Source organism: Pithys albifrons, chromosome 6 (genome assembly GCF_047495875.1).
Source record: "Pithys albifrons albifrons isolate INPA30051 chromosome 6, PitAlb_v1, whole genome shotgun sequence".
Lineage (NCBI taxonomy): Eukaryota > Metazoa > Chordata > Aves > Passeriformes > Thamnophilidae > Pithys > Pithys albifrons.
The window spans coordinates 40,596,577-40,622,469 of NC_092463.1; the positions used below are offsets into that span (position 1 = coordinate 40,596,577).

General features: G+C 42.0%; 2 protein-coding genes and 1 non-coding gene across 9 annotated transcripts in view; 1 reads left to right on the forward strand and 2 right to left on the reverse strand.

Moving 5' to 3' along the window:
- Positions 1 to 276: 276 nt before the first annotated feature.
- F2 (coagulation factor II, thrombin) lies at positions 277 to 10,206 on the forward strand. 2 transcript variants are annotated; one of them, XM_071558504.1, is made up of 14 exons: positions 277 to 407; positions 1,315 to 1,478; positions 2,471 to 2,495; positions 2,683 to 2,733; positions 3,248 to 3,353; positions 3,438 to 3,568; positions 5,174 to 5,470; positions 5,848 to 5,955; positions 6,236 to 6,359; positions 6,847 to 7,014; positions 7,347 to 7,520; positions 7,683 to 7,861; positions 9,107 to 9,177; positions 9,927 to 10,206. In XM_071558504.1, exons 1-14 carry the CDS (start codon positions 329 to 331, stop codon positions 10,065 to 10,067), a joined length of 1,818 nt encoding a protein of 605 aa, XP_071414605.1. In that variant the 5' UTR covers positions 277 to 328; the 3' UTR covers positions 10,068 to 10,206. The 2 variants fall into 2 exon arrangements, with proteins under 2 accessions (XP_071414605.1, XP_071414604.1); XM_071558503.1 differs by lacking the exon at positions 277 to 407 and having other exon boundaries at positions 1,119 to 1,478.
- A 2,799-nt stretch (positions 10,207 to 13,005) lies between these two features.
- CKAP5 (cytoskeleton associated protein 5) overlaps positions 13,006 to 25,893 on the reverse strand; it is a 51,933-nt gene continuing 39,045 nt past the window's right edge. For 4 of the 6 annotated variants that reach the window (XM_071558500.1, XM_071558496.1, XM_071558498.1 and 1 more), the window contains 15 exons: positions 25,284 to 25,419; positions 24,290 to 24,483; positions 22,485 to 22,657; positions 22,248 to 22,271; positions 21,190 to 21,363; positions 20,650 to 20,770; positions 19,779 to 19,958; positions 19,137 to 19,324; positions 18,644 to 18,719; positions 17,697 to 17,885; positions 17,459 to 17,593; positions 16,885 to 16,968; positions 16,632 to 16,791; positions 14,832 to 14,986; positions 13,006 to 13,784 (listed from right to left, as the gene is read on the reverse strand). In XM_071558500.1, coding sequence (XP_071414601.1) covers positions 13,530 to 13,784; positions 14,832 to 14,986; positions 16,632 to 16,791; positions 16,885 to 16,968; positions 17,459 to 17,593; positions 17,697 to 17,885; positions 18,644 to 18,719; positions 19,137 to 19,324; positions 19,779 to 19,958; positions 20,650 to 20,770; positions 21,190 to 21,363; positions 22,248 to 22,271; positions 22,485 to 22,657; positions 24,290 to 24,483; positions 25,284 to 25,419 — 2,244 coding nt within the window. In that variant the 3' untranslated portion in view covers positions 13,006 to 13,529. The remainder of the gene's footprint in view (positions 13,785 to 14,831; positions 14,987 to 16,631; positions 16,792 to 16,884; positions 16,969 to 17,458; positions 17,594 to 17,696; positions 17,886 to 18,643; positions 18,720 to 19,136; positions 19,325 to 19,778; positions 19,959 to 20,649; positions 20,771 to 21,189; positions 21,364 to 22,247; positions 22,272 to 22,484; positions 22,658 to 24,289; positions 24,484 to 25,283; positions 25,420 to 25,893) is intronic. The other 2 variants (XM_071558501.1, XM_071558499.1) reach the window with 1 other exon arrangement.
- Positions 20,490 to 20,600, reverse strand: LOC139673779 (small nucleolar RNA SNORD67). The gene has a single exon (XR_011698204.1). It is a non-coding gene; the product is annotated as a small nucleolar RNA SNORD67 (small nucleolar RNA).

The following is a 25,893-nucleotide window of genomic DNA, read 5'->3' on the forward strand; positions in this document are numbered from 1 at the left end:
AGGGCAAGGGGAGGAAAAAGGACCCAGGTCCTCTCCATGCCAGCCCAAGTCCTCTCTGTGCCCTGGGGCAAGTTTGTCCTCTTGCTCCTCATGCCATCTTCCCAGTTATGAAATGGGATGTTAATTAAGTAAGAAAATGAAGATGCTCTGAAGAGAGGGAGAGATGCCAAGAGAGAAGGGATAAAAGAAGCCTCAGTCCCACTGTCCCTGACTCACCATGACCTCTGGAGTCCTGTTTCTTCATTCTGGTTCAATATTAACCCAGTGGGGCTGTGACTCTGCTTATTCTGTTTCCTTTGCAATTCCCCTGCAGCCAGGGCTGTACAGCATGGCGCACACCAAAGCCAGCCTACTGAGGGGCCTGCTCTTCTCCAGCCTTCTGCACCTCACCTTGGGCCAGGCTGAAGGTAAGATTCAATGGCAGAGGGAGAAGGGCAGTACTAGTGGGTGACAGCAGGAAGAAAGATGGGGTTATTTCTTTCCAGTGGTAAAGCAGGTGGCAGGTTTTATTGGTAAGTCAGGAAGACCTGCTACAAGCTTGAAGATGGGCACGAATGGGTGCTGAGAGGGGAGTGAGCATAGGAGGATGCAAGCAGCATCTGTCAGCTGGTGACAACGGCTCAGTGGATTTTGTGGGTTGCCTGGGAAATGTCAGAGAAGGGAATGTAGCTCAGTCCAGGATCATGTGTAACATAACTGTGAGGCTTTTGGGGATAGAGTTCCTCAGCTGACCTGGGTGGCTTCAATTCTCCATTGCCTCCCCTGATGTTCCTTATTGCAATTGAAGGTCATACAAAGCATGCTGCCTTCCTGCTCACTGCTCCTTTTACGAGAGCCTCTAATTCATCTGTCTTTTCTTAATATGAGGTTAGGTCCTCTCTGACCCTCTACTGTGTGAGGGATGACCTGTCTACAGGTCTCCAGTCAGGGTCTCTGAACATGAAGATGGAATCATGCTATGCTAGTTGCACTGGTCTGAGGCTGGCAAGACAGAAATAGTGGCTGGCAGGGACAGTAGCAGGCTCAGAGCAAACAAGCCTCTACCTAACTACGAATCAGCAGAGCAGCTTTGCTGAGGAAGCAGAGGATTCCTGTCACTTCTGTTACCTAAGTGACAGATGAATTCCAGAGAGCTTGCTCTGATCATCAGGTGTAAACCAGGCAGGGCTTCTCCTCTCTGTATGGTGCACTGTGGGAGGCTGGGCTGTGGGATCACTACATCAGCTGCTTGTGGTTTTTGGAAACTGAAAGGAAAAAAACGAGGGGCCTCCAGCTGCAAACAGCCCTTTGACTGTCAGTGTTCTGACCCGGTAGTTTTCCTGGAAAAGGGGCAGGCATTGTCACTGCTCAAGCGCCCACGTCGTGCCAACAAGGGATTTCTAGAAGAGATGCTTAAGGGAAACCTGGAGCGAGAGTGCCTGGAGGAGACATGCAGTTTTGAGGAGGCTTTTGAAGCCCTTGAATCCACTGATCAGACGGTACGTATGGGTGCTCCGAGGAAACATTCCCTCAGCCAGCCTCTGTAGTGAGAGATCAGCACATCACACACACAGCCAGGGACCAGAGTTGTAATACTTGGTCCTGTGAACCAAAGATGAGGCTGATGTGTGTGTGCCACAGGGAGAGCTCAGGCTTTCTTAGGGAGCTTCCCTCCTGTAGACACGTCAGGGCATGCAGCTCAAAGCTCATGTTCTTTTCCCTCCTCCTGTATGCATGAAGTGAAAAGGAAAGAGCCTTCCCATGGGTCCGGAATAGCATCTACCACTAGCTCAGCATGGTGCCTCACACATGTGAGCTGCCACAGTCCCAGACACTCACAGAAGAGCTGGCTTACAGCCAGACACTGAGTGCAGGTGCCTCAAACTCCTTTGAGCTAAAGCTTTTGCACATCCTGTCCCTTTTTCTGGCTTCCAGACTCACTCACTCTGCTAAATTTGTGTGACATCCTTTTGGGATTTGCTCCTAGCCCCAGGCTGGTGTCCATGCTGAATTCCACACCCAAGAATACAGTAGATAAACAGTGAGGCACCTAACCTAGAAAGACACCAGCTCTGTGGCGTATTTCTAAAGCAATCGGTGCAGATCTAAAGGGCTGACCTACATGTGATCGGTGAACTTAGAAGTTCTGGGTTCAGCTGCTTGAATGTCCACACTGTAGCCCACTGAACTATAAAACGCTCTGCTTTCTCTGCAGGTTGATGAAGGTTGCAAGCATCTTTAATATTTTTAGAAAAAACAGAACTCTCTTGATTCTTGAGCCTGATGTGTGGGAATGTGGTTTTATATCAGATTTTTAGTTTGTTGGACTCTATAGTAATTGGTATAAACTGAGTCAGGTTAGGCTTTCCTTTTGTTGTGATCAGGCATTCTCTTTCTGATTTGAATTGCAGTACCCAAGCACGGTCTGATGTTGTGTGTCTCTAAAAATATATTTTTATAATTATTTTTTCTTTTTTTTTTTTTTTAACAGGAGGCATTTTGGTCAAAATACCGAGGTAAGTTGTTTCATGTCCTTCAGGCACTGTAGTGGCCCTTAGGATGCACTATCACATCCTGAAAGATGGCTGCCTCTTTCAAGAGCTCACTTTCCAGGGCCAAGCACTTGTGTTTTGTCTCTAGATGACAAACTAATTCAAATTCTGATGCTTATTTTGATTCCTTTTTTTCTTCTTGTCTTACTAGTATGTCAGGGCCAGAGAACGTCCAGGACTGTTCTGGATGCTTGTCTAGAAGGTATGAAATTCATGCTGACCTCAATTTTCCAGATACAGTGAGTGCCAGGAATTTGCTTCCTGCAAAGCTTATACAGAAAAAAATTAATCTAAACTTGGAGAAGCTATACAATTATAAAGAAAAATGTCAGGAAGGGAGTTTGAATTATTTCTTCCTCTTTATGTCCCCATTAACCATTTCACAACCAGCCTGACTTGTGCAGTACAGTACTCTGAAACAGTACAGGGCAAATATCCTTTTCCTTGTGACACAGTCCAGTGCACCCTGAGGTGAGCAGCCTCTCAGAAGGGCTCTGAGCCAAAGCAAAGCACAGATCTTCAGGGATTGGTCCATCTGATGAGGCAGAGAGAGCTTAGGCTGTGTACTCTCCTCGCAGGAAGAGGATGACTGTGCCTGTGCAGGTTCATGCACACAGCAAAAGTCAAAGGAATATGAGGGATGGTACCTCTGACCTTGAAAAATGCAACATCCAGTTCCACTGACCCTGGCTTATACCATGTTGGGATTTTCACAGGTGACTGCTCTCTTGGGCTGGGCCAGAACTATCGGGGAAAAATCAGCTACACCAAATCGGGGATTGAATGTCAAGTGTGGACAAGCAAATATCCACATATTCCTAAGTAAGTTCATCTCCAGCATACCCCTGAAGGGTTCTGCAGGGTGTCCTTTCTTCCTTCCTAGCCTAATGAGCTTTTTTCTCATAGATTTAATGCCACCATTTATCCCAACCTCATTGAGAACTACTGCAGGAACCCAAACAACAATTCAGAAGGCCCCTGGTGCTACACCCGAGACCCAACAGTGGAACGAGAGGAGTGTCCCATCCCAGTGTGTGGTACGCCTCAGCACTATGCTCCAGAGAGCCTTTCACTCACAGCACATGCTCCTCTGGCCCTGATACTGAATCAGTCAAGGGGAGGGCCAGGAGGGAGGCAGCTTACATGAACAGAGGCTAGTAGGAGTAGAGAAGCTCTGTCTTAAAGGGTAAAGGAGCTGAGGAGGAAAAGTCATTAAGTTGCCCATATATAATGTGCTGTTTTTTCTAGACTATGCTCAACTAGATCTAAATTAAATCCAGTGTCAGCTGTCCCCTGGAATCTACAGTTTTTTTATTATCAGAGTAACCCCAAAATCCTGGCTTAGTTGCCTCTAATTTGTGACAGCCATGAGTCATACTGTTTTTTGGTCTGAAATCCCACCTTTAGGACAAAATAACTACAGGTTATGCTTGACTGCCTGCCTTGATATTCAGTTCTGTGGAGGCCTGCAGTATAATACCCATTATCTCAAGAAAAGAGAAGATGCTCTTCTCTCATCATTGCACTTGAAATGATGGAGAACCATCCCACTACACTTACACATTCCCATTTCTCCCCACTGCAGAGTTGCCTCCCCTGGGGCTTGGCCTCTGTCTCTGAAGAACTGGCAGAAAGCAGAAACCTTCTCACAGCAGAAGTGCCTCTTCCAAAAGCAGAGACTAAAGGCAACAACCTTAAGTGAAAGTCAGAGAGGTCGGCAGCCATATTGACCATGGGGTATTCTGCAGTTTTAAAAGCATTACCGTTGCTCTGGTCTGCAGCTGAAAAGAGACACTGCTCTGCTTTGAGCCAATCAGGCATCTGTACTATCTCTGTTCACTAGTTAGTTTCTGATTTACCACATCTTACAGTTACATTTACATTTGCATGGATATGGCAGGACTAAAAAAGCCTTGGCTTTGTGCACAGTTCTTTTGTAATCATATTGACATGAGTCAGTCAGACAGAAGCAGCCTCACTGGTGTCGGTGAATGCTACTTGCTCAGAAGCTCTTGTGCCCCAGGGTGAATAGTCAAACAGGGGCTTTCTACCCCTGTGCACAGGAAGGCACCTTGAGGCCAAGCAATTGCCACAGGACAGATTATTGGGTGCTCACTCCCTCAGGAAATGCTGCTTAAAGCTTGCAGCCATTAGGACACTTGCAAGAAAAAGTGTGGAAACTCTTGCAGGAAAATTTTTCACTTATTAGATTTAGAAATACTGCCACAAGTCAAAATTCACCATTTTAGTAGCATATCACAGTAAAGGCCCCCCACAAACATGCCCTAGTTACTCATTTGAGTATAAGGCATTGGAGGTTCTAATACAGCAGCATTATGATGCTTAAAGACACCTACCCGTCCCTTGGGTTGGCTCTCAAAGATGCCCAGAAAGACAATATTGTTCCTCCCATCTTAGTGACAAAGAAAAGTGTGATGAATAGTGCCAACTTCACTTCACCTACTGGTGCACTACCTCTGACACTGGAGTATTTCAGAGGGCCACCACAAGCATAGGAGCACAGCAGGGGCTCCCAAACACAATGAGATGCTCTAGGCTTCAGTAAAGGGATGCCGGTGAAATTTGCTAACAATACTTCTGAGTGCAAAGCTATGGATTAAATCACAGCTCTGTCTTTCCAGGTGAAGAAAGGACAACAGTTCCATTTACTCCACGGGTCACCCCACCTCCCCCTGTGGAGCCTTGTGAACAAGAGAAAGGCATGCTTTACACAGGGACCCTCTCAGTCACAGTGTCGGGAGCTAAGTGTCTGCCGTGGAACTCTGAAAAAGCCAAAGAGGTGCTCCACGGAAAAGACCTTGACCCAGAGGTGAAGCTGTTGGAGAATTACTGTCGGAATCCAGACAGAGATGACGAGGGTGTCTGGTGTGTCACAGATCAACCACCCTACTTTGACTATTGCGATCTGCACTACTGCGGTGAGAAGTCTGCATAGGTTTGGGTAGGCACACTGGTGAGGCAGTGGCAGATAAAGCCAGTACATGTCACTAGAGTGAAGTGCTTGGTATGGGAGGCATAGACAAGAATGTACATGGCACCATGCACATGGGAGTCCTGTTTGTCCAAATATTTCATGTACTAACCTGCCTTAGGTGCATAGCTGTTACCAGTCTCAGGGGTTCTTTCCACTCTGAAAACTCACAATGGGGGCCCAGGAGCAGTAAAAACAGCAGTGGTTTTAAAACATCATTCCTGCACCAGATTTACTGTGTGTGGAAAGGAACATTTACACTGCTGATAATTATGGGAACTACAGCTAAGGCTTTTACCATGTTTGTCTTTCCATCTCTCTCAGACAGCTTGCTAGAGGATGAAGAGTTGGAGGAAATATCAGGACGTTCTACTCATCCTCAAGAGTTCAAAACCTTCTTTGATCACAAAACTTTTGGTTCAGGTGAAGCAGGTGAGCAAAAACTCTAGACACAACATCAGTTTGTAGAAATGCTGCAGCTTCTTCCTACAGGGCACTCATTGTTCCCCAGAACCATCAGCTAGACAAATGCTGTTAAAAGCAGGGGAAGATATTGAAATTCCTTGAAGAACTCTCAGAAGTCAATATCCAGTTACAATTGTGGAGCTAGTGAGCACTTCCTTCCTAGGATCTTCCAGCTTAGCATGTTGATTGCAGGCATTCTCCGTTGTGAATTAGGTAGAGTAGCAAACCCAGACACCTATTTTTTCAGACTGTGGCACTCGTCCTTTATTTGAGAAGAAAAAGTTAATGGACCAAAGTGAGAAGGAGCTGTTAGAGTCCATGACAGGCAGAATTGTCCATGGGGATGATGCAGAAGTCGGCAGCTCCCCCTGGTAAGTACTATCTTTATTTAGTCCTTCATAGGGAATTCTGTTTTCCTTCTCTCCAGCTCATGCAGGTAGAAATAAAAGGGCTTTCTCATTTCAGGCAGCATGCAGATGTTATGGATTCTTATCAAAGCTTATCCATGCGGTCAATAGGGCAGTAGTAACATACCAGGAAAGCAGCTCACCTCTCGAGCTAAGTACACAACCACCTGGGAAAGCAAGAGTGCTGATGTATTTCAACTTTGTCTCTTCCTCTTTCCAGCATTGCTGGAGCAGAAAGGATGAGAAACCTCCCCACGTGAAAGAAATGGGGTAAATGGCCTGTCACACAGAATATAGGTGTCCAGGGAACACTGGCTACAGTTCTTTGTCAGTATAGTGCAGTGCTCTTCCCTGCTCACTGCAAATTCTGCACTTTCTACATGACATTGGGACCCATTCAGCCAGCCACATCTTTAGTCCTGCTAAGTCTTCCTCCTCCCTCATCTCTCAGGCAGGTGATGCTCTATAAAAAGTCTCCTCAGGAGCTGCTGTGTGGTGCCAGCCTCATCAGTGACAGGTGGATCCTGACTGCTGCTCATTGTCTTTATTATCCACCCTGGGACAAGAACTTAACTACAAATGACATCTTGGTGCGGATTGGCAAGCACGTAAGGACAAAGTAAGAGTATGGATGAACTGAGAGTGAACTAGCCTTCCTCTGGGAGTAATGAGATACAGTGAAGTTGGGCTGTCATTCAGTATCCAAGGAAATATTACACCAATGTCACATATCTCTCAATAATGGGATCTAAAGGGGCTATCATTTGCTGCTCTTGCTGACCCTAAAGATTAATGTCAAAGGGAGGGCAAAAGCTTGGGAAGTCTAAAGAGGTGTTCCAATGTAAAGACAGCACTATCTCAGAGGGTACAAAGCACCTCAAAGAATCATGAACTCCAGAAGACTCTTAGTTGCTACTGTACAGCAAGTTCTTTCCTTCACAACTATTTCAGATATGAAAAGAATAAAGAAAAGATTGCTCTGTTGGATAAAATCATCATCCATCCTAAGTACAACTGGAAAGAGAACATGGACCGAGACATTGCACTCATGCACTTAAGGAGACCTGTCGTCTTTAGTGACTACATCCATCCTGTCTGCCTGCCTACCAAAGAGGTTGTGCAGAGGTGAGGAGGCTGTCCTACAGTCCTAAAAATACAGGCTACACAAGCCTTCTCTCGGTATTGAAAAAAAAAAAAGATGACTTACCAAGGGCTATTTGCAGCAAGAGAGCCAGGTAGGAATAAGCTGTTACAATATGTTTGACTATTACATGCTTCCTTCCACAGGCTGATGCTGGCAGGCTACAAAGGGCGCGTAACTGGTTGGGGAAACTTGAAAGAAACATGGGCCACTAGCCCCAGCAACCTGCCCACAGTTCTGCAACAGCTCAATGTGCCCATTGTAGACCAGAGTACGTGCAAGGCATCCACCAAAGTTAAAGTCACTGACAACATGTTTTGTGCAGGTAAGTAACACGGCAGACACAAGTAACAACTTCCCACAGGAGACGAGGGCTCTGAGCTCCTGGTAGGGCTCACGCAGCAAGGTCACTTTTTGATAGATTTGCAAATGCCCTCAGCAAAGAGTAACTTCCTTATGATATGAACTTTCTCAGCTCTAGAAAACATGAAGGCTGGACAACTTAAAGCCATGAATAAAGTTTGTAACACCAAGCTGTGTCAGGCACTAGTCTGATAGCACCAGGTATTAGCAGTCACTGTGGGAGAACTAAGCACATATAAAATTATCTTTTCATCAGTACACAGAACAATTCAGTGACTTCCCAAATTAAAGGCTGCGTACCCACTATCCTGTTTACTAGCTTCTCTCATCTCTTGGAGCCCATTCATACTTATGCCCACAAATTCTGTGGCACCATGCTCTCACCTTCCTGGCCCTATACCCTTTTTCAGTGAGAGGGGAGGTAGACATAGAATTCAAGATATGAAGACTGTGGATTTATGTACCAGTTTAATAGTTCCTGCTGTATTCTTTATTTGTGCAGAGTTCCATCAGTTCCTATAAACAAACCTCCAGTGATTTTTGACTAAGTTTTTGCTGCTTGCATCTAGATGCATGTGACTGCTTGAGTTGGGATGGAAGCCAATTTCATGAATGTGCTGAAAATACACTGTTCCTGTAGGGTTTTTTTTCTAGACAACATTCTGGAAAAATAGCTCAGAGGAAGACATAGAGGAAAGAAAGGGAGACACAGGTGATGGGAAAATGCAAAAATACCATCTAGTTCACCAGGAATGAAAGTGAAATCCTTTTCCTCTTCATAGTGAGACGTTAGGAAGACAGTCAATTAAGCAAGAGGAAAAACAGCTTGTAGAGTGACAGGAAGGCGAAAGTGAGATCAGCAATGTATCTCCATAGTAAACAGAATGATAGAACAGGAAACATGGAGTGTTACAAGGAAGTTTCTGAGAAAAGAGAAAAGCACAGTAGCTCAAGCTACAGCTGTTGAACACAGTGGCAACTGACACAGCAATTCTGACAAAAAATGCAGGAATGATGCAAAGACAAATGCAGAGTTAGCTGTTTTACATATAAATTTAGAAAACTGCTTTGTTTTCTATATTCAGTCCGAGGTGACAGAAGCAGCAATGTGTCTCATGGGTCTCAGAAAATGTATGCAACTTCAAAGATGGTCAACACCAGCCCCTGCTTCTACAGTCAAATGTTCGCCTTTTTTCTTTGGCTGCAGGTTACAGTCCTGATGACTCGAAGAGAGGAGATGCCTGTGAAGGGGACAGTGGGGGACCTTTTGTAATGAAGGTATGTTCACAGCAAGCTCAAGCTCATAAGAGCTAGGTTTGTGCTATGCTGAACTTTCCTAATAGTCTAAAAAACAGAGCAGAGGTGGAGACTGCTGAGTGGCTGAAGCAAACCCCCCTCATGCCCAAGCTGGGTAACTGAGATGAATCCTGCAGTCAGCCACCCTCATTTCTATACTGAGCTCTCAGCATATGTGGAGATCAGTGCAGAATGAATCCCAAAGCAGTATCCTTCACTAAATAGGTTGGGGTGCATACAAGGTTTAGATTTGAACAGACAACAAAACTCCTAGAGGATCTAAAGCTCGAGTCCTGTGAGGAGCAGCTGAGGGAGGTGGGGTTATTTAGCCTGGAGAAAAGAAGGTTTGGGGGCAACCTTATCACTCTGTACAACTTCCTGAAAGGAGGTTCTAGGGGGGTGGGGGTTGGTCTTTTCTCCAAGGAACTACTGACAGGACAAAAGGAGACATCCTCAAGCTGCACCAGGGAGGGTTCAGGTTGGACATAAGGAGGAATTTCTTCACTGAAAGGGTGCTTAAGCATGGGAAAGGCCTGCCCATGGAAGCGATGGCACCACCATCCCTGGAAGTGTTCAAGAAATGACCAGATTTTGAACTTAGAACCATGGTTTAGCTGGTACAGTGGTGTTCAGTCAAAGGTTGGGCTTGGTCCTGGAGATGTTTTCCAACCTTAATGATTCTATCAAAGTTTCTTGTTTCTTGTGTCAATCTCATTTTATCTTTGCTTTAGAACCCAGAGGACAACCGTTGGTATCAAGTGGGAATAGTTTCATGGGGAGAAGGCTGTGACCGAGATGGCAAATACGGATTTTACACCCACGTATTCCGCCTGAAAAAGTGGATGCAAAAAGTCATTGAAAAACAGAGGTAATAGATGAAGCATTTACTTTGCTCTCAGATTTGCTACAATGCTCCATCTAGAAACATAAGCACAGAAGATCCTGAAGTTATATCCTTTCAACTTGACAAAGGAAAGTCTTATCCCTTGAAAATAAAAGCTCTCAAACCCATCCTCTTCCTGTTGTTCATGCTGAGTTTAGTTGCACTTGGATCTAAGCCATGACAGTAGCCAGGAGGACCACAGCACTAGTTGTACTGCTGATTATCTGTTGTGCTTCAAACAAATTCTCTTCCCTTCCATCAGCTATAATCAACAGATTTTGGACCCGAGATGATGGCCTTGGCAGTCACAGCAAGCACAGTTGTGCCCTTGTGCACTATTCATTTCCTCCCTTCAAGACAACTCATTTTCTGTTTCAGATTTTGAACCAAGAATGTACCAGAGATAACCACACTACAGTAACTGTGGCATTGCACAAAACAGCAATGTCAAAAGTAAAGCCATAAAGATGTTGCTCTCAGCTACAATAACAGGCAACAAATTCCAGCATCACTGCAATTCATCCTGCAGAGGAATATGGGCTTGAACACATTAAGCAGCACTTCCAGTAACTTTCCACACAGCAGGTGGTGCTGAGCCCTCACTGTGTATTTTCCACCTGCATGGCAAGATTCAGAAGGAAGCAATTCATGCACTGTCAAAGGGACTCCAAGGGAAGGATCCTACACTATACCTTGTTTGTTTGTCTTATAGAGGCTGTTTATGGATCTCTGCCGAAAGAAGCTTCACTTCTTTCATAAACTCTCTTTAGCAGCAATTTGTGGACTGCTGAGGAGTCAGCAGTAAACACATATTCTTGACTAGCCAATTTGTTCAGCCCAATTTTCTCTTAAAGCAATCATGAGATTTCAAAGTCCTCCTTGCTCCCTACAGCACCATATTCCTGAACTCCTCGCTCATAGTGGCATAAAGTCACAGAAACAGGCAACTGTGAAAGCAGCTGTTCTACAAGAACAGTTATTGATCAGTTAGTGTCTGGCCACCTCCTTTAAGATGGCTCATTTGGGAACCAACTTGATTGTCCAATTTGATTGTCCAAAGCAAGAACAAAAACTCCATGACATCTGAAGAATGAAATCACAAGAACTCACCTTCCACGACTGTTTCAAGTCATTGATAACCACATGAATTGGACACTGAAAATGTTTACCCTTCTAAAATTTAAAGGCTCATCCTTACACTACTATCTAATAATCTGCGACAAACTGCATATCTAAGAGGGGAACAAGGCCACAGGGTTTTGGAGTGAGTCACTGTTCATAGTCACTTGTTACAAACAATACAGAGGAATAATTTTTAAAACTCAGTTTAATGTTATTTAAATATTGTCTGGGCTAAAGATTAGGCTTTATTATTTTATGTGCACAAGTTTTAGTTCAGAACTCCCAGGATATTGAGTCCAACCAAACACTACATAGACACAGGGCAAAAACTCATTCAGAAAAAGCAACTCTATCTTCTGCTACTCAATTTTTCCTGTATTTCACTTCCAATTCAGCTTAAAATTTAAAATAGTTTATACAGGCTTGCAGGCATTGCTGTTTTAACATTCTGAGCTAATTAACAAATACTTCTTCAGAATGTCTGCTGGATATGGTCAAGGAACATATGGATTAATTTAAATGTCACTAAGTTTCAGAGAGCAGCTAGTAATTCAGAGGTAGTGGCAGTAACTCTAGTGCCAGCCAACACAAACACTATTCACAAACTGCCTCAGCTTCAGTGCACAGAACCTCAGCACTTAGCAATAAGGGCCAAACCTCCACTCTAACAGAGCTCTGTTCCACAAGAAAGTGCATGCCCATTTCAGGTTATGAGAGGAGACTACGACTACTCAATCAAGGCAGTGGAGCAAAGAATGGCATCGCATCAATTCACACAGGATGGAGAACGCTCATGAGTCCCCTGCTATTGCAGTGTGCAAACTCACCCTAAGCACCAAGCAGCAACATGTCAACTGCAATCCCAGTCTAGGGGTCCTGTGAAAGTTTTCAGACATTGCAGAAGCTCTGGCATAGATCTGTTGTACAAGTACTAATTTAAAGCCACATTTTTACTGTAATGAGGCAAGGCAGTTTCAATAACGGCCTAATGCAGCAACTGCTCACTGCTCCACAGAGCAAACAACAAAAGCAGCAGTTACATGGAACAGATTAAAATCTAGAGCAGAAGTGTGCTATTTTAAGCCTGCCTGTCCAACTCTTCAATAACTGTTTTAGCTACAGAACAGACAAGCAATGTATGCTTTGCAACCAGTTCTCACATGGAAGTGCAGTAGTAAGGTGAAGGCATATCACCTCCCTAGAAATGAAAGGGCTAGAAAGGATACAGTGTGTCTGTCTTAATCTTCATGTTCGTAGTTTCTGAAAAAGGTTAATTACTATTAAAAAAAAAGTGGTTACACCTTTTTCAGACTAGCACTTCTAGGTGTCTTAGTTACACAACGCAGTCAAGTTTGCTGACATCAGATGTTTAAAAGCAAAAAGAGTGTAGTGGTGAGGTCTACCTGCAAGAGGAAGACTGCTTAACCAAATGAGATCAGGATAAATGAGCCCACTGACTGTACAACACTGCTAGTCTATTCCATATAAACAGCAGCAGGCTTCCTCAAAGAAAGCTCCTTCAGCTGGAACACAATCTGGGTAAAGCCATCACAAGGACTAGATAATTCAAAATAAGCATTTCAGCAAACTAAACATTCTCAAGTTACAGAAACATACTCCAAAACAAAATAAAGGAACTATATAAAAATGAACTGCTGCTCTTAGAAGTAAGAGTGCAAAGTCTCAGGACTGCACCCACAGATAGTGTATTTCCACTCATCTTCCTGATCATGTAACCAAACCCCAAGGTTCATGTCAAGGATAGCTTAGTTCAGTTTCTAGATGCCCAATCTAGGATTCAGGAATAGAGTGACCTCTAACCAGCAGTTGCTGCTGTTCCTGCAGAGGCTGGTATAGTTAATGCAAACTTTATTTACAAAAGACACTTAAATTAGTTACTTCATGCCATATGTCCATACAGAATCAACAGTTCAAGGATTACATGGAGAAGAATTCACAAAATTAAAAGTGAAAGCACTAAAGAGCTAAGAATTAAGAACTAGGAAAAAATCTTAAAGACAATTTTACAAATAAAACCCCCAAGTTATGAGAAACTACTCTGAGAAAGAGAATGGTTGTTTACAGGTCTGTACACTAAAACTAATACACAGACAGCCTTCTATTGTCAAAGAGATGCTCACTGAGAAGCAGAGTATATACAAATACTTGTGCCACAATGACTCAAACCCCCAAAATCCACTGTTTTTTACATAAACCAGTTTGTATACATGAGGCCTAAACGAGGCCATTTAACTATGAAGACTTCTAGTTTAGTAAACTAAAGCTGAGGACAGCCCCAAGCAACAGCAATACTGTCTCTTTTGCATCTCTATTTGCGACTGCTTTTTATTCTCTCCAATCTTTTTTTCAAGTCATCTATATTTGCTGCTGCAGAAGAGGGTGAAGCCAGGGTAGTTCCAATGCCAGAGGAATGAGTCTGATTGGAGTCCAGGTCCAGATGCTGGTACTGCTCCCGGGACTCCCGGAGCTGAGAGAGCTTACTGTGAAGCATGTCTGTAGAAGATGCAACCGTAGGGAGTGTAGGTTTAGAGAGCAGAAACGTCAGAGGGGGTCTGTCTTCCTGCTACAAGGGAGGAAAGTGAAGTGTTAAGACATGTTGTGGTAAACACTATGTAAGAAGTGAGAATCATAATCAGTGGCTTTTCACCTTTACAGGAAACAGTAAAAACAGAGGAAAGGGAAGGACCACTACAACACAAGTGAATCTGGAGCACTGAAGTCAGAACTGAGCAAAGCTAACTATTCAATTCTTATCACTTGAGTGGTTCATGTCAGTAGGGACACAAAGGAACTAGAGTATTTAAAGATCAAAAAATTCAATGCAGACAAATGTTTTACTGAGAGAGAATGCCAGAATCTTAAACAGCCTGAATTCTTAACACCCCAAGAAGAAAGTCCATGCCTATGTGCAGCATCAACAATGAATTTTCTGGAGGAATGAGGAAACTTGAATTTATTGGCAAGATCAATCCTGCCAAAGACTTAAAACCTCCATTCAATGTTCTTTTACCAACTGATATTTCCATCTGAGTTACTTGTTACAATCATCCAGAAAACGAGTCCCCTCAGAGCCATGAGCTGATATGCAAGTTAAAACAGTGACATACATGGATAACTATTCCCAGAGCGGTTTTCACTTCTCACATGGCCAAGTGCAAATTTCAGTAACTGGCACCAGCTTCCTAACACATAAATCACTGATTTTGGTCCACAGGTTTCAACTACTAAGGTCATTCAGCATTTCTGTGCCTCAGTATCCATGCACCCAAAATACAGACAACTTCAAAGTCTTGATTCAGTTCTTAGGTTGTTGCAGAGACTGAACTACCTAAACAACAGGGCAGTAGAAACAACCTGCATGTACACCAGTGCTGCAGACACAGTGGATTGAAACTTAAGCCTACTTGGCCAAGTAATGAGTTTAAAGCCATTTATACTAAGGCATGGTGACATGCAGTAAGTAACTAGGACATGCACTCTAATGAAAGATCATAAGTTCTGATTGGAATCTGCCTTTGGCAGAGAAAACAATCGTTTGAATTCTTAAAATAAAAAAAGTACAAATCAAGTTCCTCCCCAGGAGATTTACAAGTGTTGACAAGTACAATACCTTTGCATTGTCAAGGCCACAACGCTGCCTGAGGATTTTTAGTCTTTCCAAGTAAACTGAAGGCCCAACTTCTTCCCCATTTGTGTTTCCTATAGATGAAGATACAGTATGGGCAGACACAGGAACACATGTTCCTTCCATCTGAGAAGAAATTCCTGAAGGATGAGGGGAAAGAAGGAAGTAAAGTTAAAAACAAACACCAAAACAATGTAAGAGTAAGCCTCTTAGTCTGTTCCTTGAAATATGATGCAATGGATGAAGAACTAACCAACCTAAAGCTACCAAGCTATTTGCATTTGCTAGTACAGATGCATCAGCCCTTCCAATTCCTTGCAAGAGTGACAGTTGAAAACCAAGAAAAGACTTTAAGAAATTTAAGAAGTGGCTGCAGAGTAGCTCCAGAAGTGCCAAGGCCGACAGCTGAAGGCAACAGTGGGAGTAGAGGAGTAGAGGAAGATGCTGATGTGGATCAGCAGTAACCACACATTCGATAGAATGAACTCAGCAACTGTCAGTGAGGGAAATATTTGGAGTCTTCTGTCATCATCTAGTTCAGTACTACTTTTGGGCTTACCACTGATTCTAACCCTTCTTTACTTCTTCCAATTCAGTCACAAAGAGTGATTTCTGGAAGGGATGCAGCAAGGATTTTAAAGCTTCCCTACCAAAAGACTAGAAAAGGAATTTACATGATGAAAAAAGCTTTTCCATTATGAAATGAATTGCAAATTCTAAGACTTAGCATGGACAAGGATTTGTTTTCACTAATTTACTGCAAGGGTAGTGAAAATAGATAAAAGGAGAATTGAAGTTAAGCATTTGTACTTTCAATATACTTACTTACATTTTACTCTAAATAAAGCACTGTTGCAATATGGAACAGTACCTTTATTATATCAAAATTATAGTTAGGGAGGGGTAAGAAAGAAAATTGTGGCACAAATTTAATTTTAAAACTGCTATACTAATTTCTCAATTGCACAGACTTTCAGGATGAAATGGTCTAATTTTCTGGCCTACCCAGTTGGACACATTTAAGAGGTTCTGAAAGAACCTAATTATCTTCCTAAAGTAATCTACAATACAAGAGCAGGAAGAGGAAGAATATAAGAAAAAAGACCAAAATCTCTCAGGACACTATGAAATGTGAAAGAAACCAAAGTTAGTTTTCATAAACTGTGTATCAGTTTTCACTGTCAGCTAAAAACTTGTCACATTCCCTCCCTAATATCTCATTACATACTCATTTGTACTTATCTGCAATGAAAAGACTCACTAACAAATTGTTGTACAGTAAAAATATCCAATTAAAAAGATAATTTGTTGGAAAGGGGTCATCACAAATTCTGCTACAGAAACAGTTCAAATTATTTAAAATAAGCTTTCCAATTCCATAGTAAATAATATTTTCAAAAAGCCTCGTGCATAGTTTTGGTCAACATGCAGATGGAGAACCTGACAGCTGCTGCTTTTATAAACCAGCTATATACCTTGCAGAACCAATTCTGGATACCAGACACATGAAAACATGGGCTAATGTTCAACTCACTACAGGATACATATTAGAACCACTTGTTTACCAAGCTTTTCCAGTATTTTCTATATTTCTTTTTTTTGCAAACAAAGAATGCACAGTCCCTGCAAATAGTGCCTCATGAAGCAACACAAGCACCAAGAAAATACGTCACTTGCTTTGGAAACCCATAAATGTCCACAAATATTAAGTTTTTACCAGGAAACATATAACTATTGTTCTACCTCTGCTTCTCATCAATGGATCAGTTTTGCTATAAAACATACCTGTAGAAGTAGCAATGCGTCCTTTCCCCTCCCGTTCTGTTTCTATCAGCCTGAGGCCTCTTTCCACATAGCTCTGGAAGAACTGAGAGGAGTTCTTCAGGAAGGGCTCAATGTCTGCATCAGAATATTTTTTTTTGTATTCATACAGCTCTGCCAGACCCTGGGAGAGAGGAGTTTCTATGTATTACTACGACTGCTGTGTACAACATTCTAATGTCTGATGCCCTCTTTGTTGCAGGAAGGGAACACTCACCTCCTTGGTGTTCTCCTTTGAACCAATCTTCTTAAATATTTCTGCCAAAATATCATTAACTTTGGCTTTTGAAGCCTTTTCCTCCTAAGTAAATAAACAAAAGGAGACTTTTAAAACAAAGTGAATAAAATCAGACGCAAGTCAGACAAACCTACCCCACCCTCAGATCTGCCAGCTGGACACAGAGCTTCCACGACAAAGAAAATCTTCAAGTGATCAGGGTTCTACACAGCTACTGTTTACACAGAATGAGAGCAAGGGTATCATCAAGCTGTAAGACTGACTCCTTTTTGAGAACAGATGCACTATCAGGCAGCACAAAACCTATGCTGCACACTTGAATGTCCTGGAGATCACATCCTCCTTGGATATGCATAGAATACTCATGTAAACACTCACAGCAAGTTCCCAAAACAGCCAAAAAAGACAAGGAAATTAGAAGACTATTGCCAACATTAGTTCCATGTTGGAAAGGCAATTACTACTTCATATTCCACAAACACAACATTAAGCTTGTTTCTTACATAAATTGCCTCACATTCCCTTTCCCTACCAACACATTGTCTTTACTTACTATGCGAGAAGCTCCTTTTTCTGTATCCTTATCAGATTTTCCACTCTGGTCCATGGAGTGTTTCATTACTCTACAAAGGTGAGCTTCTAGCTCAGACTCATTTTTGTTGTCTATCATTGTTAAATGATCTAAGATCTAAAATGAGAACAAAGGGGAATAAATAAAAAAACATAAGGAAAAACTTCAGACACTGCATGAACATCCAATTTAAAAGTACATGACTAGTGATTGCTCTGACCTTGGGCCCTTTCAACTTGCACAGGGTGTGAAGCAGAGTCTTCAGTGTCCTTATAGGAAAATCACTCTTACATTGCTTCAGCTTCTCTTTGGGAAAGACTTTCATGAAAATGTGGATATCCAGTAGAATGCGATCCAGATTTATGCTATTAATGGTTTCCGGAAGAAGACGCACCATTCTCCAAAGACACTGGAATGAGAGGCTGATTTAAGCAAGACAACTCAAGGAAAATGCATTCAATTATATAAGGAGAGATTACTCAACACTCTGAGTCACTTCACTCTGCTACCAGGCACACAGTGTCTGTCTGCTGAAGCTATATTTGCACTGGTACCTACTCTCTCTTTGTAACTAGCTGTACAGGATCCAGATCTTTCTTTGGAGCTGATGCATAAATGCAGGGCTGACTTCTCCACTTACAGCAGGACTGAAAGCTTTGCTTGAAGAAATTTCAGCAGATAATACTATGTACACCAACATGCAGCACAAACTCTTTAGGTTTAACCTCATGAAGAATGCCTAAGTTGTCTTTAAACCATGTGAGTTACAAAACCATGTTGCATGATAAAAAAGATCACACTCATGCTTTAAATGCAGACATTTGCATGTTCACTCTACCTATCACTGGAGATGACAAAATACAAATCAGGTTCAGCCTGGGACTGTTTGAATCCATAGTACAGTGCTGTGCCCAAGCAAACGAGCCCAGCAGGTCACAGGATGGAGTTTGCATTACTGTACACAAGTTTCTGGAAACTACCAGCAGTTGTTAACCTCCCTCCTGGCATTCAGAAAGTCCCTATATGTGACATCTAATAAGGTTGTAATTGTAAGAGCTATAAGAAGTGTTTCAAGTTACAGCCACTGTTTTTTTAACTGTATCTGTTCTTTCAGCCAAGATGATTCATATAAACCAACTAAGTTCAAAATCTGTATTAAAGGCTCACCTTCATGACAAGTTCTGAAAACTTAGGAGAGCTGGCTGTGGCTAGAAGACTGTCTTGGAGCAAAACAAGCAAAGCACTAGAAGGAGGAAATTTACAAAAGGTTATACAAAAAAGTACTTTACACAAGAAAAAAAAAGCCAACTCATCCCAGAACACCACACCAGAGACTGAGGTTAATCCAGCAGTTTACACTATGTTGTATAACAGCTCTTTCTTTCTCTCTAGTATGTTACAAGAATTTAAGAGGCAGTCTGCTGAACTACAAAGCATATAGACTCACACTAAGCTGGTTTGTTTAGCCTGCCTCCAGCTGTGCAGATTGTGCAGTCAAATTCTGATCACCACTGACAATCTGATAATTCTTTATCAGCTAACTGAATGATTTTACAGACATTCTGTCTTTGCTCACAGAATGAGTAACAAACTCAGCCATTCAAGGAACACACAAGAACAGGCGTAGAAAAGCAGTAACTGTGCAGTTTTCATGATATACCTCAAGATGTTGGTCTGGTCAGACTTCTCCAGAACTTTCACTACCAAGAGGTTGACTGATCGGATGACCTGCTCACCCTCCTCAAGGTCTTCAACCCGAGAATCCAGCATTAATGTGATAAGACCATGCATTAGGTCTTTAAGCACACCAGTGGAGGCCTCTCGAGCCAGACTCTCTATCTGAAATAGCTACAGATTGAAGACAGTATTAGTTTTTCCTCCACACAATCCTTTAATATAGGGATTTCTCTAGACTACATTGGCTAACCAAGACATGTCCCTGTTTCCCACAACATTAAAGAGTCAAAACACAACTCTGAAGAAAGCTATTTCTACTGAACTACTTCCGATAATATTTAGACCACCAACTCAGCACTGAAAAGGTAAGAAATACTAAAAACAGAGCTTAATAGAAGTATGACAGTGGCTGTATTCTGCAGAAGCAACAGACACCTTCTTCCCCAATTTCTCACTCCCCATGCCCTCTTAAAAGGTGCATTGGTGAGCAGATAGTTAGCCACAAACCTTCATAAAAAAGACTCAGTAGTAATTAACTTAGGTACAGGACAGACATTGTATTCTGCTGGAACTTCTGCACAGAAGTTATTTGCTCTTCACCTTCCCTTTTATGGCAAAGCCTTACCGTGATCATGCTCCCAATAATGCAGCTGTAAAGTCTGACTATCTCATCTTTGTCCAGCTTCTCATCTGCCATGTGTGTGTTGTAGATTAGCCGAAGCTGCATAAATGTAGCTATTAGGAACTGGTCAATGTGGCCAGACATCGCTTCTGCTTTGTCTTCCTGTTTGAGTACTTCATCAATCTAAGATTTAAAAACAAACACTCTAGTTAAGTCAACATAATGCCAACAGTGCAAATAACAGTAATTTAAAAACTTTTCTGTAGGAGGGGTCTTGCCCCAACCAATTGCTTTCCCAAGGCACTTGTATTCCAAGCTTTCACCTGACATCAGTAGCCACAGACCTGTATTACTAATCCCAAAACAAACAATTATTGATTTTTTAGAGAATTGCAATCCTGTCCTGTACACAAGTGAAAACACTGCCTGCTACTATCACAGATTCTGGAATTAACAGCTTTATGAAATCTCCTGGACAAAAAATTTTTAAGTAGTTAAACCACTCTAGAGCCATGTGAAAACTGTGAGGCAGGACAATCCTTTTGCTGAGGACCTATAAAACAGTGTACATTAAAAATTAAGTCTCACTGACTAACTGGCTTTTTCAAGTTCATAGCACAAATAACTCAACAAAACCAAAAAGATAACAAAGAAGCACTAATGAAAAAAGTGTTAAGTCTATTCTACATCTTCGAAGTGGAATTTTATTGCAAAAGCGAGTCAGATGGCCCCTGTGCACTTAGTTTTGTCATCAGGGAAATTCTGAGCAGAGTCCACGTCACCTGACGTGATTGCTCCACCACAGTGCAACTCATCACCCTCGCAGGTAAGCACTTTAATACAGTGTGATTAGTTGCTACCTTAATTCACTTACCTGTGTCAGAGCCTGAATGCTTGTATTTATGTCACCACTGGCTACTTGGGAAATGACAAAGTTGATAGTAGAAGCTGTGTTACTGTGCATGTCATCAAAGTGCGGGGACACAGCACGGATTCTAAACAGTTGAAAAAAGGATTCATTACTTTTTGGAGAGCTACTGTATTTCACACTTATCTGCTACATTTCAGTGATGATTTAGAGACAAGAGAAAAGGAAGTCAAGGAAGGAATTGTTCTTTTTAACATATGTATTGCACTACTTGTAAGGACATTGATGATGTATTTACAAACTCAAGATTCTTTTACTGCAAAGACACATAACTGGAACTCAGGTTTCTCATTAGAAATAACTGCTCTCCAGATTTCAGAACAGCATAACAGACCTTTGTTTTGAGATCTCTTCAAACTAGCTGACACTACCCTCTTACGTAAACAAGTCTGAACTTGACCATAGAAACTAGCACGGTCAATTCAGCTGCACAGAAGTTTTTAAGCAGCCCTGTTGGTTTAACTTAGGAGTTAAAACTCAACTCACTTGGGTTCAGGAATCAAGACTGGCTCAAAGATGTCATCTAGTTTGTGCTGCACAAGTGCTGGCATCTCACATCTGACCGTTCCGTTGTCATTTTCAATTTCATCAAGATCCAGCTGAAATTCCCGTGGAACTGTATGTGTTGTCTCAGAGTGACTGCCCATGTTGCGATTTTGGCTACAGAAACCAGGAGAGAGGTATTTATCATACATATACAAGAGGCAAGAGTACTAGCACCAGCATCCACTGGTAGCCCTAAAGCTCTCAGAATAGCACAAATTTTGAAGTTCTGATTATATTTAGGCCCCCTAATAACTCTCTCCACCCTTCCCCTAGACATTAGTAAAACAAACTTTTGTAGGCCAGAAGAGCAGCTGCTAGTTATGTGCTTTCCTGCTTCCTCCTGTAACCCACAAGACCCCCTGCACCTGGGCCAGGTGTGCAATGGTTTGAGATAGCTAGTGGAGTTTACACTAGTATTAATGGAATATAGCTGTAAGGTTAGCCTGACTTTTTTTATCTTTTGCCTTTTTCATGATGGACAGGATGCATATGTACACAACAACCTTGCAAGCTCCCTCTAAAACCTAAGAGCAACCCACATGACTTGTGCTGCATACTAGAGTTTTCAAGGAAATATTCTAATTCTCAACATAGAGTTCTACTCCAAAATCAGGCATCAGTGAATAGTTTCTGAGCTTTTTTGTTTCTGGTACTGTTGCCCCAGGCTCTATGATGCACACGTGCTTATCCAGTTCTGTGCTTTATGTTTATTGTATAAGTTAAGAACAGGATCCAACCAATAAAAAGTTCAATGTAACCTATTGGAAGTTCTTCCAATATTTTGAACAGTTACTTAATGTGAAAATGCCAGGTCTGTCTGCAGCTCTGTCTACAGTCACCTTGACAGAACTGTATGTTTGGTTTCTTTGCTTTATGTCAGAGACCTGTAAATAACCCAGAACTAATGGCAAACCTGTCACCCTCAGGAAGGGATGACTCGCATAGAAATTGAAAGACACGAGAGCCTTGCTACCAAGGGGTTAGTGGGCAGTACTTACATCCTATAAGTGCGATACATAATTCTGTCCATGGAGAAGCAGTGAAAAAAGGCACAAGACCATTTAGAAAGATTTCAAGACAGACAAGACAAAAAAGTTTCAGACATTTTGATATAGATTATTTGGCTGATCTTCACAACATGCAAAGATGATGATACAAGAACTAAAGTGACATTGCCAGACATGATATTAGGACATACACTATGCAGGGTAGAGACCATACCCATCACTACATACTTGAGTTTGGAGGACATGTCCTCAGCCGGTCCCTTCCGCATCATGCCAGCATTAGCATTGATGTTTTGAGTGCGCTGAGGTTTCTCCTCTGCCTGTCTCACTGGAGCAGCAGAGGGTCTCTTGGCTGACCGTTTTATTCTCTCCTCCAGCATGCTCATGTCCTTCTCAGAAAGCTGTAACACACAATGCTTTCACTCAACTCCAGTTGTACGGATTGTAGAAATCTAGGTCACCTATAGGATGCATATCACTTACTACTGCTGACTGAAGTTCTCTGTTACCAAGGTAGGAACTGTCAATGCTACCACCTAGCAGCAAACTAACAGGACCACTTTGGACTCAGATGTTACTTCCAGAGCTAATTAACATATACTGACAAGCTGTAATACCAAATACAGTTACTTCTAGCCCACACAATTTTCAACAAACAATTAATCTTAAATTCAAGCTACAGTACTATCAAGTGTTTCCAATTGTGCGTGTTTCAGTAAAAAAACCCAACTAAAATCCCCACCTGCCTTTTCATATTCCCTATTAAGAGATCAGGCAGTGCTTTAACACTCTGGACCCCGAGTTCTTCTGACAGTTGTCCTGTTCAATGTACTCCTAATTCAGTTTGAACACAAGATCATCCAGTGTAATGCTCCAACTAAGGCAGTGTAAAGATTCATATTTACCTACTGGACCAAAGATTACCAAGAACTACATTTGAACAAAAGTAGGCATGACAATTTTGTGAGAACTACTCTCCAGCATCCCTGTGATTTGGAAACCTTCCTGAGAACCCATACATTTTAGATGGGACATACTGAAGTTCAGAAAGTCATGGTTATAAAGTTCTTTTCTTAACCTTGAAAATCCAAAAGCAAATGGACTATGCATAGCTGAGGAGGAGGCAGACTGCACTCTGAACAATAGTTGAAACAAGATAGGAATCTAAAATGTTAATGAAAATGTACCATTAATTCTCATGGAAATGGTTACCAGAGAAAACTAGAGTCACATTAAATGTTAACTTTTCAAGAAGTTGGAAGAAGAAAAAAAAAGAAGAGCATACATAAACAAAGTATAAACATATCTAAACAATTTAATTCCCATGAAAGTCAGTGTTTTCCTCATTTCTTCCAGTTTTGTTTTTCATTTATGCAAACCCAGGTTATGTACACCTCTGGTATGAAGACAGGCTAAGATCTGGGGGTTGTTCCGTATGCTGAAGAGAAGGCTCCGGGAGACCTCTTAGCAGCCTTTTAGTACCTAAAAGGGGCCTACAGGAAAGCTGGAGAGGATAACACATAGTGATAAGACAAGGGGTAATTACTTTAAAATGAAAGAGTGTAGGTTCAGAAAGTCCTGACTATGAGGGTGGCTTAGGCACTGGAACAGGATACCCCACCCCTGGAAGTGTTCAATGCCAGGCTGGATGTGGCTCTGAGCAACCTGGTCTAGTGGAAAGCGACTCTGCCATGGCAGCAGGGTTGGACCTAAATGATCCTTCAGGTCCCTTCTCAAACCATTCTATGATTTCATATATCTCACAATCTAGAATTATCCAAATCACTTACTGCACCATAGATCCTCTAACAGTTATTTTCGAAACTGCAAAATAATCCTGTTGCCAACAGCAAGATGTACCATGACCAATCACAGGCAGAACAGTGCTAACCCTCACAAAAGCGTAAGGATTTGAAAAAAAACCCTTGCCAAAAATCCAGAAACCCCCAACAAAAAACCTCAAAAGCAAACCAAACCAAAGCCACCACCCAAACTCCAACCCCCTCCATAACCTTACATTCAGCTATACTTACGTTTCCAATCAGCTTGAACACTTGGTCGCCATGAACATTGTAGACAGTCACAATGGTGTTGAGCGCAGCATTGCGCACCGTGTTGTCCCTATCACCAATATGAGCTGCCATTTCTTTTAAGGCTTTCCCTGGAGTTGGCTGGCACACATTCATGCCATAGGATTCAACCAGGCATCCAAGCTCTTCCAAGCATTCTAAACAAAGAAAATAACACACATTCAATTTGAAAGCTGGTGGAAAGAGAGCCCTCTCAATTTCTGTGTTGCTTGCACAACCTGCACAGTCACTGTAGAGAACTGTCAATCACAAAGCTGATGATAGATACACTCCAGGTGACTTATGGGATGAATAAGTAGTAAGTATTGAGAATAAAGGTAAACTACAGGTCCAGACTACTTCACACAGAGTACCTAAAAGCTGTCAGTCACCCCTATACCCTTAAAATATTTCCAATACTGTATATGAGCAATGTTATAGTTAAACTTCGTATCTAGGTAGTTTAGACAATTGTGAGCTTGCAATGCCATATTATGTATAGAATTTAATTTCCTGGTTATACCAGGATATTTTCAAGCCAACTAGGGAGTTGTTCATAGTTCAAACACCATAATGTTATTACAGACATTACTTGTGGTGAGACAGGTGTGCAATGTAGAGACATTTCTTGATTAGATTAATGGATTTCCTTAGTGACTAGGACAATAGGATTGCCAATCTTGCCCCCAGCACTAAGAAAACAAGCCTGCTCAAGGGAGACACAATCTTAATACTGATAGCAACTGGAGAGATTGCTCATCTTTGAAAGGTGTAAAGACACCAAAAATAAAAAGCAATATGATACTTTAAAATCCGATCCCTATAAACACTTACAAATATCTGCATTAAATGCTACATGCAGGCAAATCTCATATCCCAGCTGGCGTTCTTATGCTGGGTTTTTCAAGATGCAAACCAAACAAATCTCACAGGTCCAGTTCAACATGCCATTTCTCACCTGCACGTTGTTTTGAGTTTTTGGATTTTGTCCCCTCCATGATGAAAGGGAACATCTTGCTGGCTGGATAGATGAGACACATCCTGTTCAGAATGGCACGCACATCCTTGCGGATGACATCTTTTGGTTCTCCTACCTGATGGAAAATGAATAAACAAAAGGGAAGAAATACAGACTCTTTTAAACAGTCTCAGGGTACTGGTGACCTTTCCAAATAAGGGTAGCAAAGCCAGAATTATTCTCAAGCAAAACTCCTTTTTGGTCAATGCCTTTTAAAAGGAAATATGCAGGTTTCTAAGTGCCACATCTATATATTTTTAAAATACCTCCAGTGATGGAGACTCAACCACTTCTCTGGTCAGCCTGTTCCAATGCTGCACCAGCTGTTCAGTGAAAATTTTTTCTAATATCCAATGTAAGACTGCTGACACAACTTGAGGCCGTTTTCTCTCATCCTATTCACTTGATACTTGGCAAGAAAGAGACCAACACCCACCTCACTACAACCTCCTTTCAGGTAGTTATAAAGAGCACCAAGATCTCCCCAAAGCCTCCTTTTTTCCAGGCTAAAAATCTATTGTATCTCACTCAACTGGCCTTGGCCCATTGA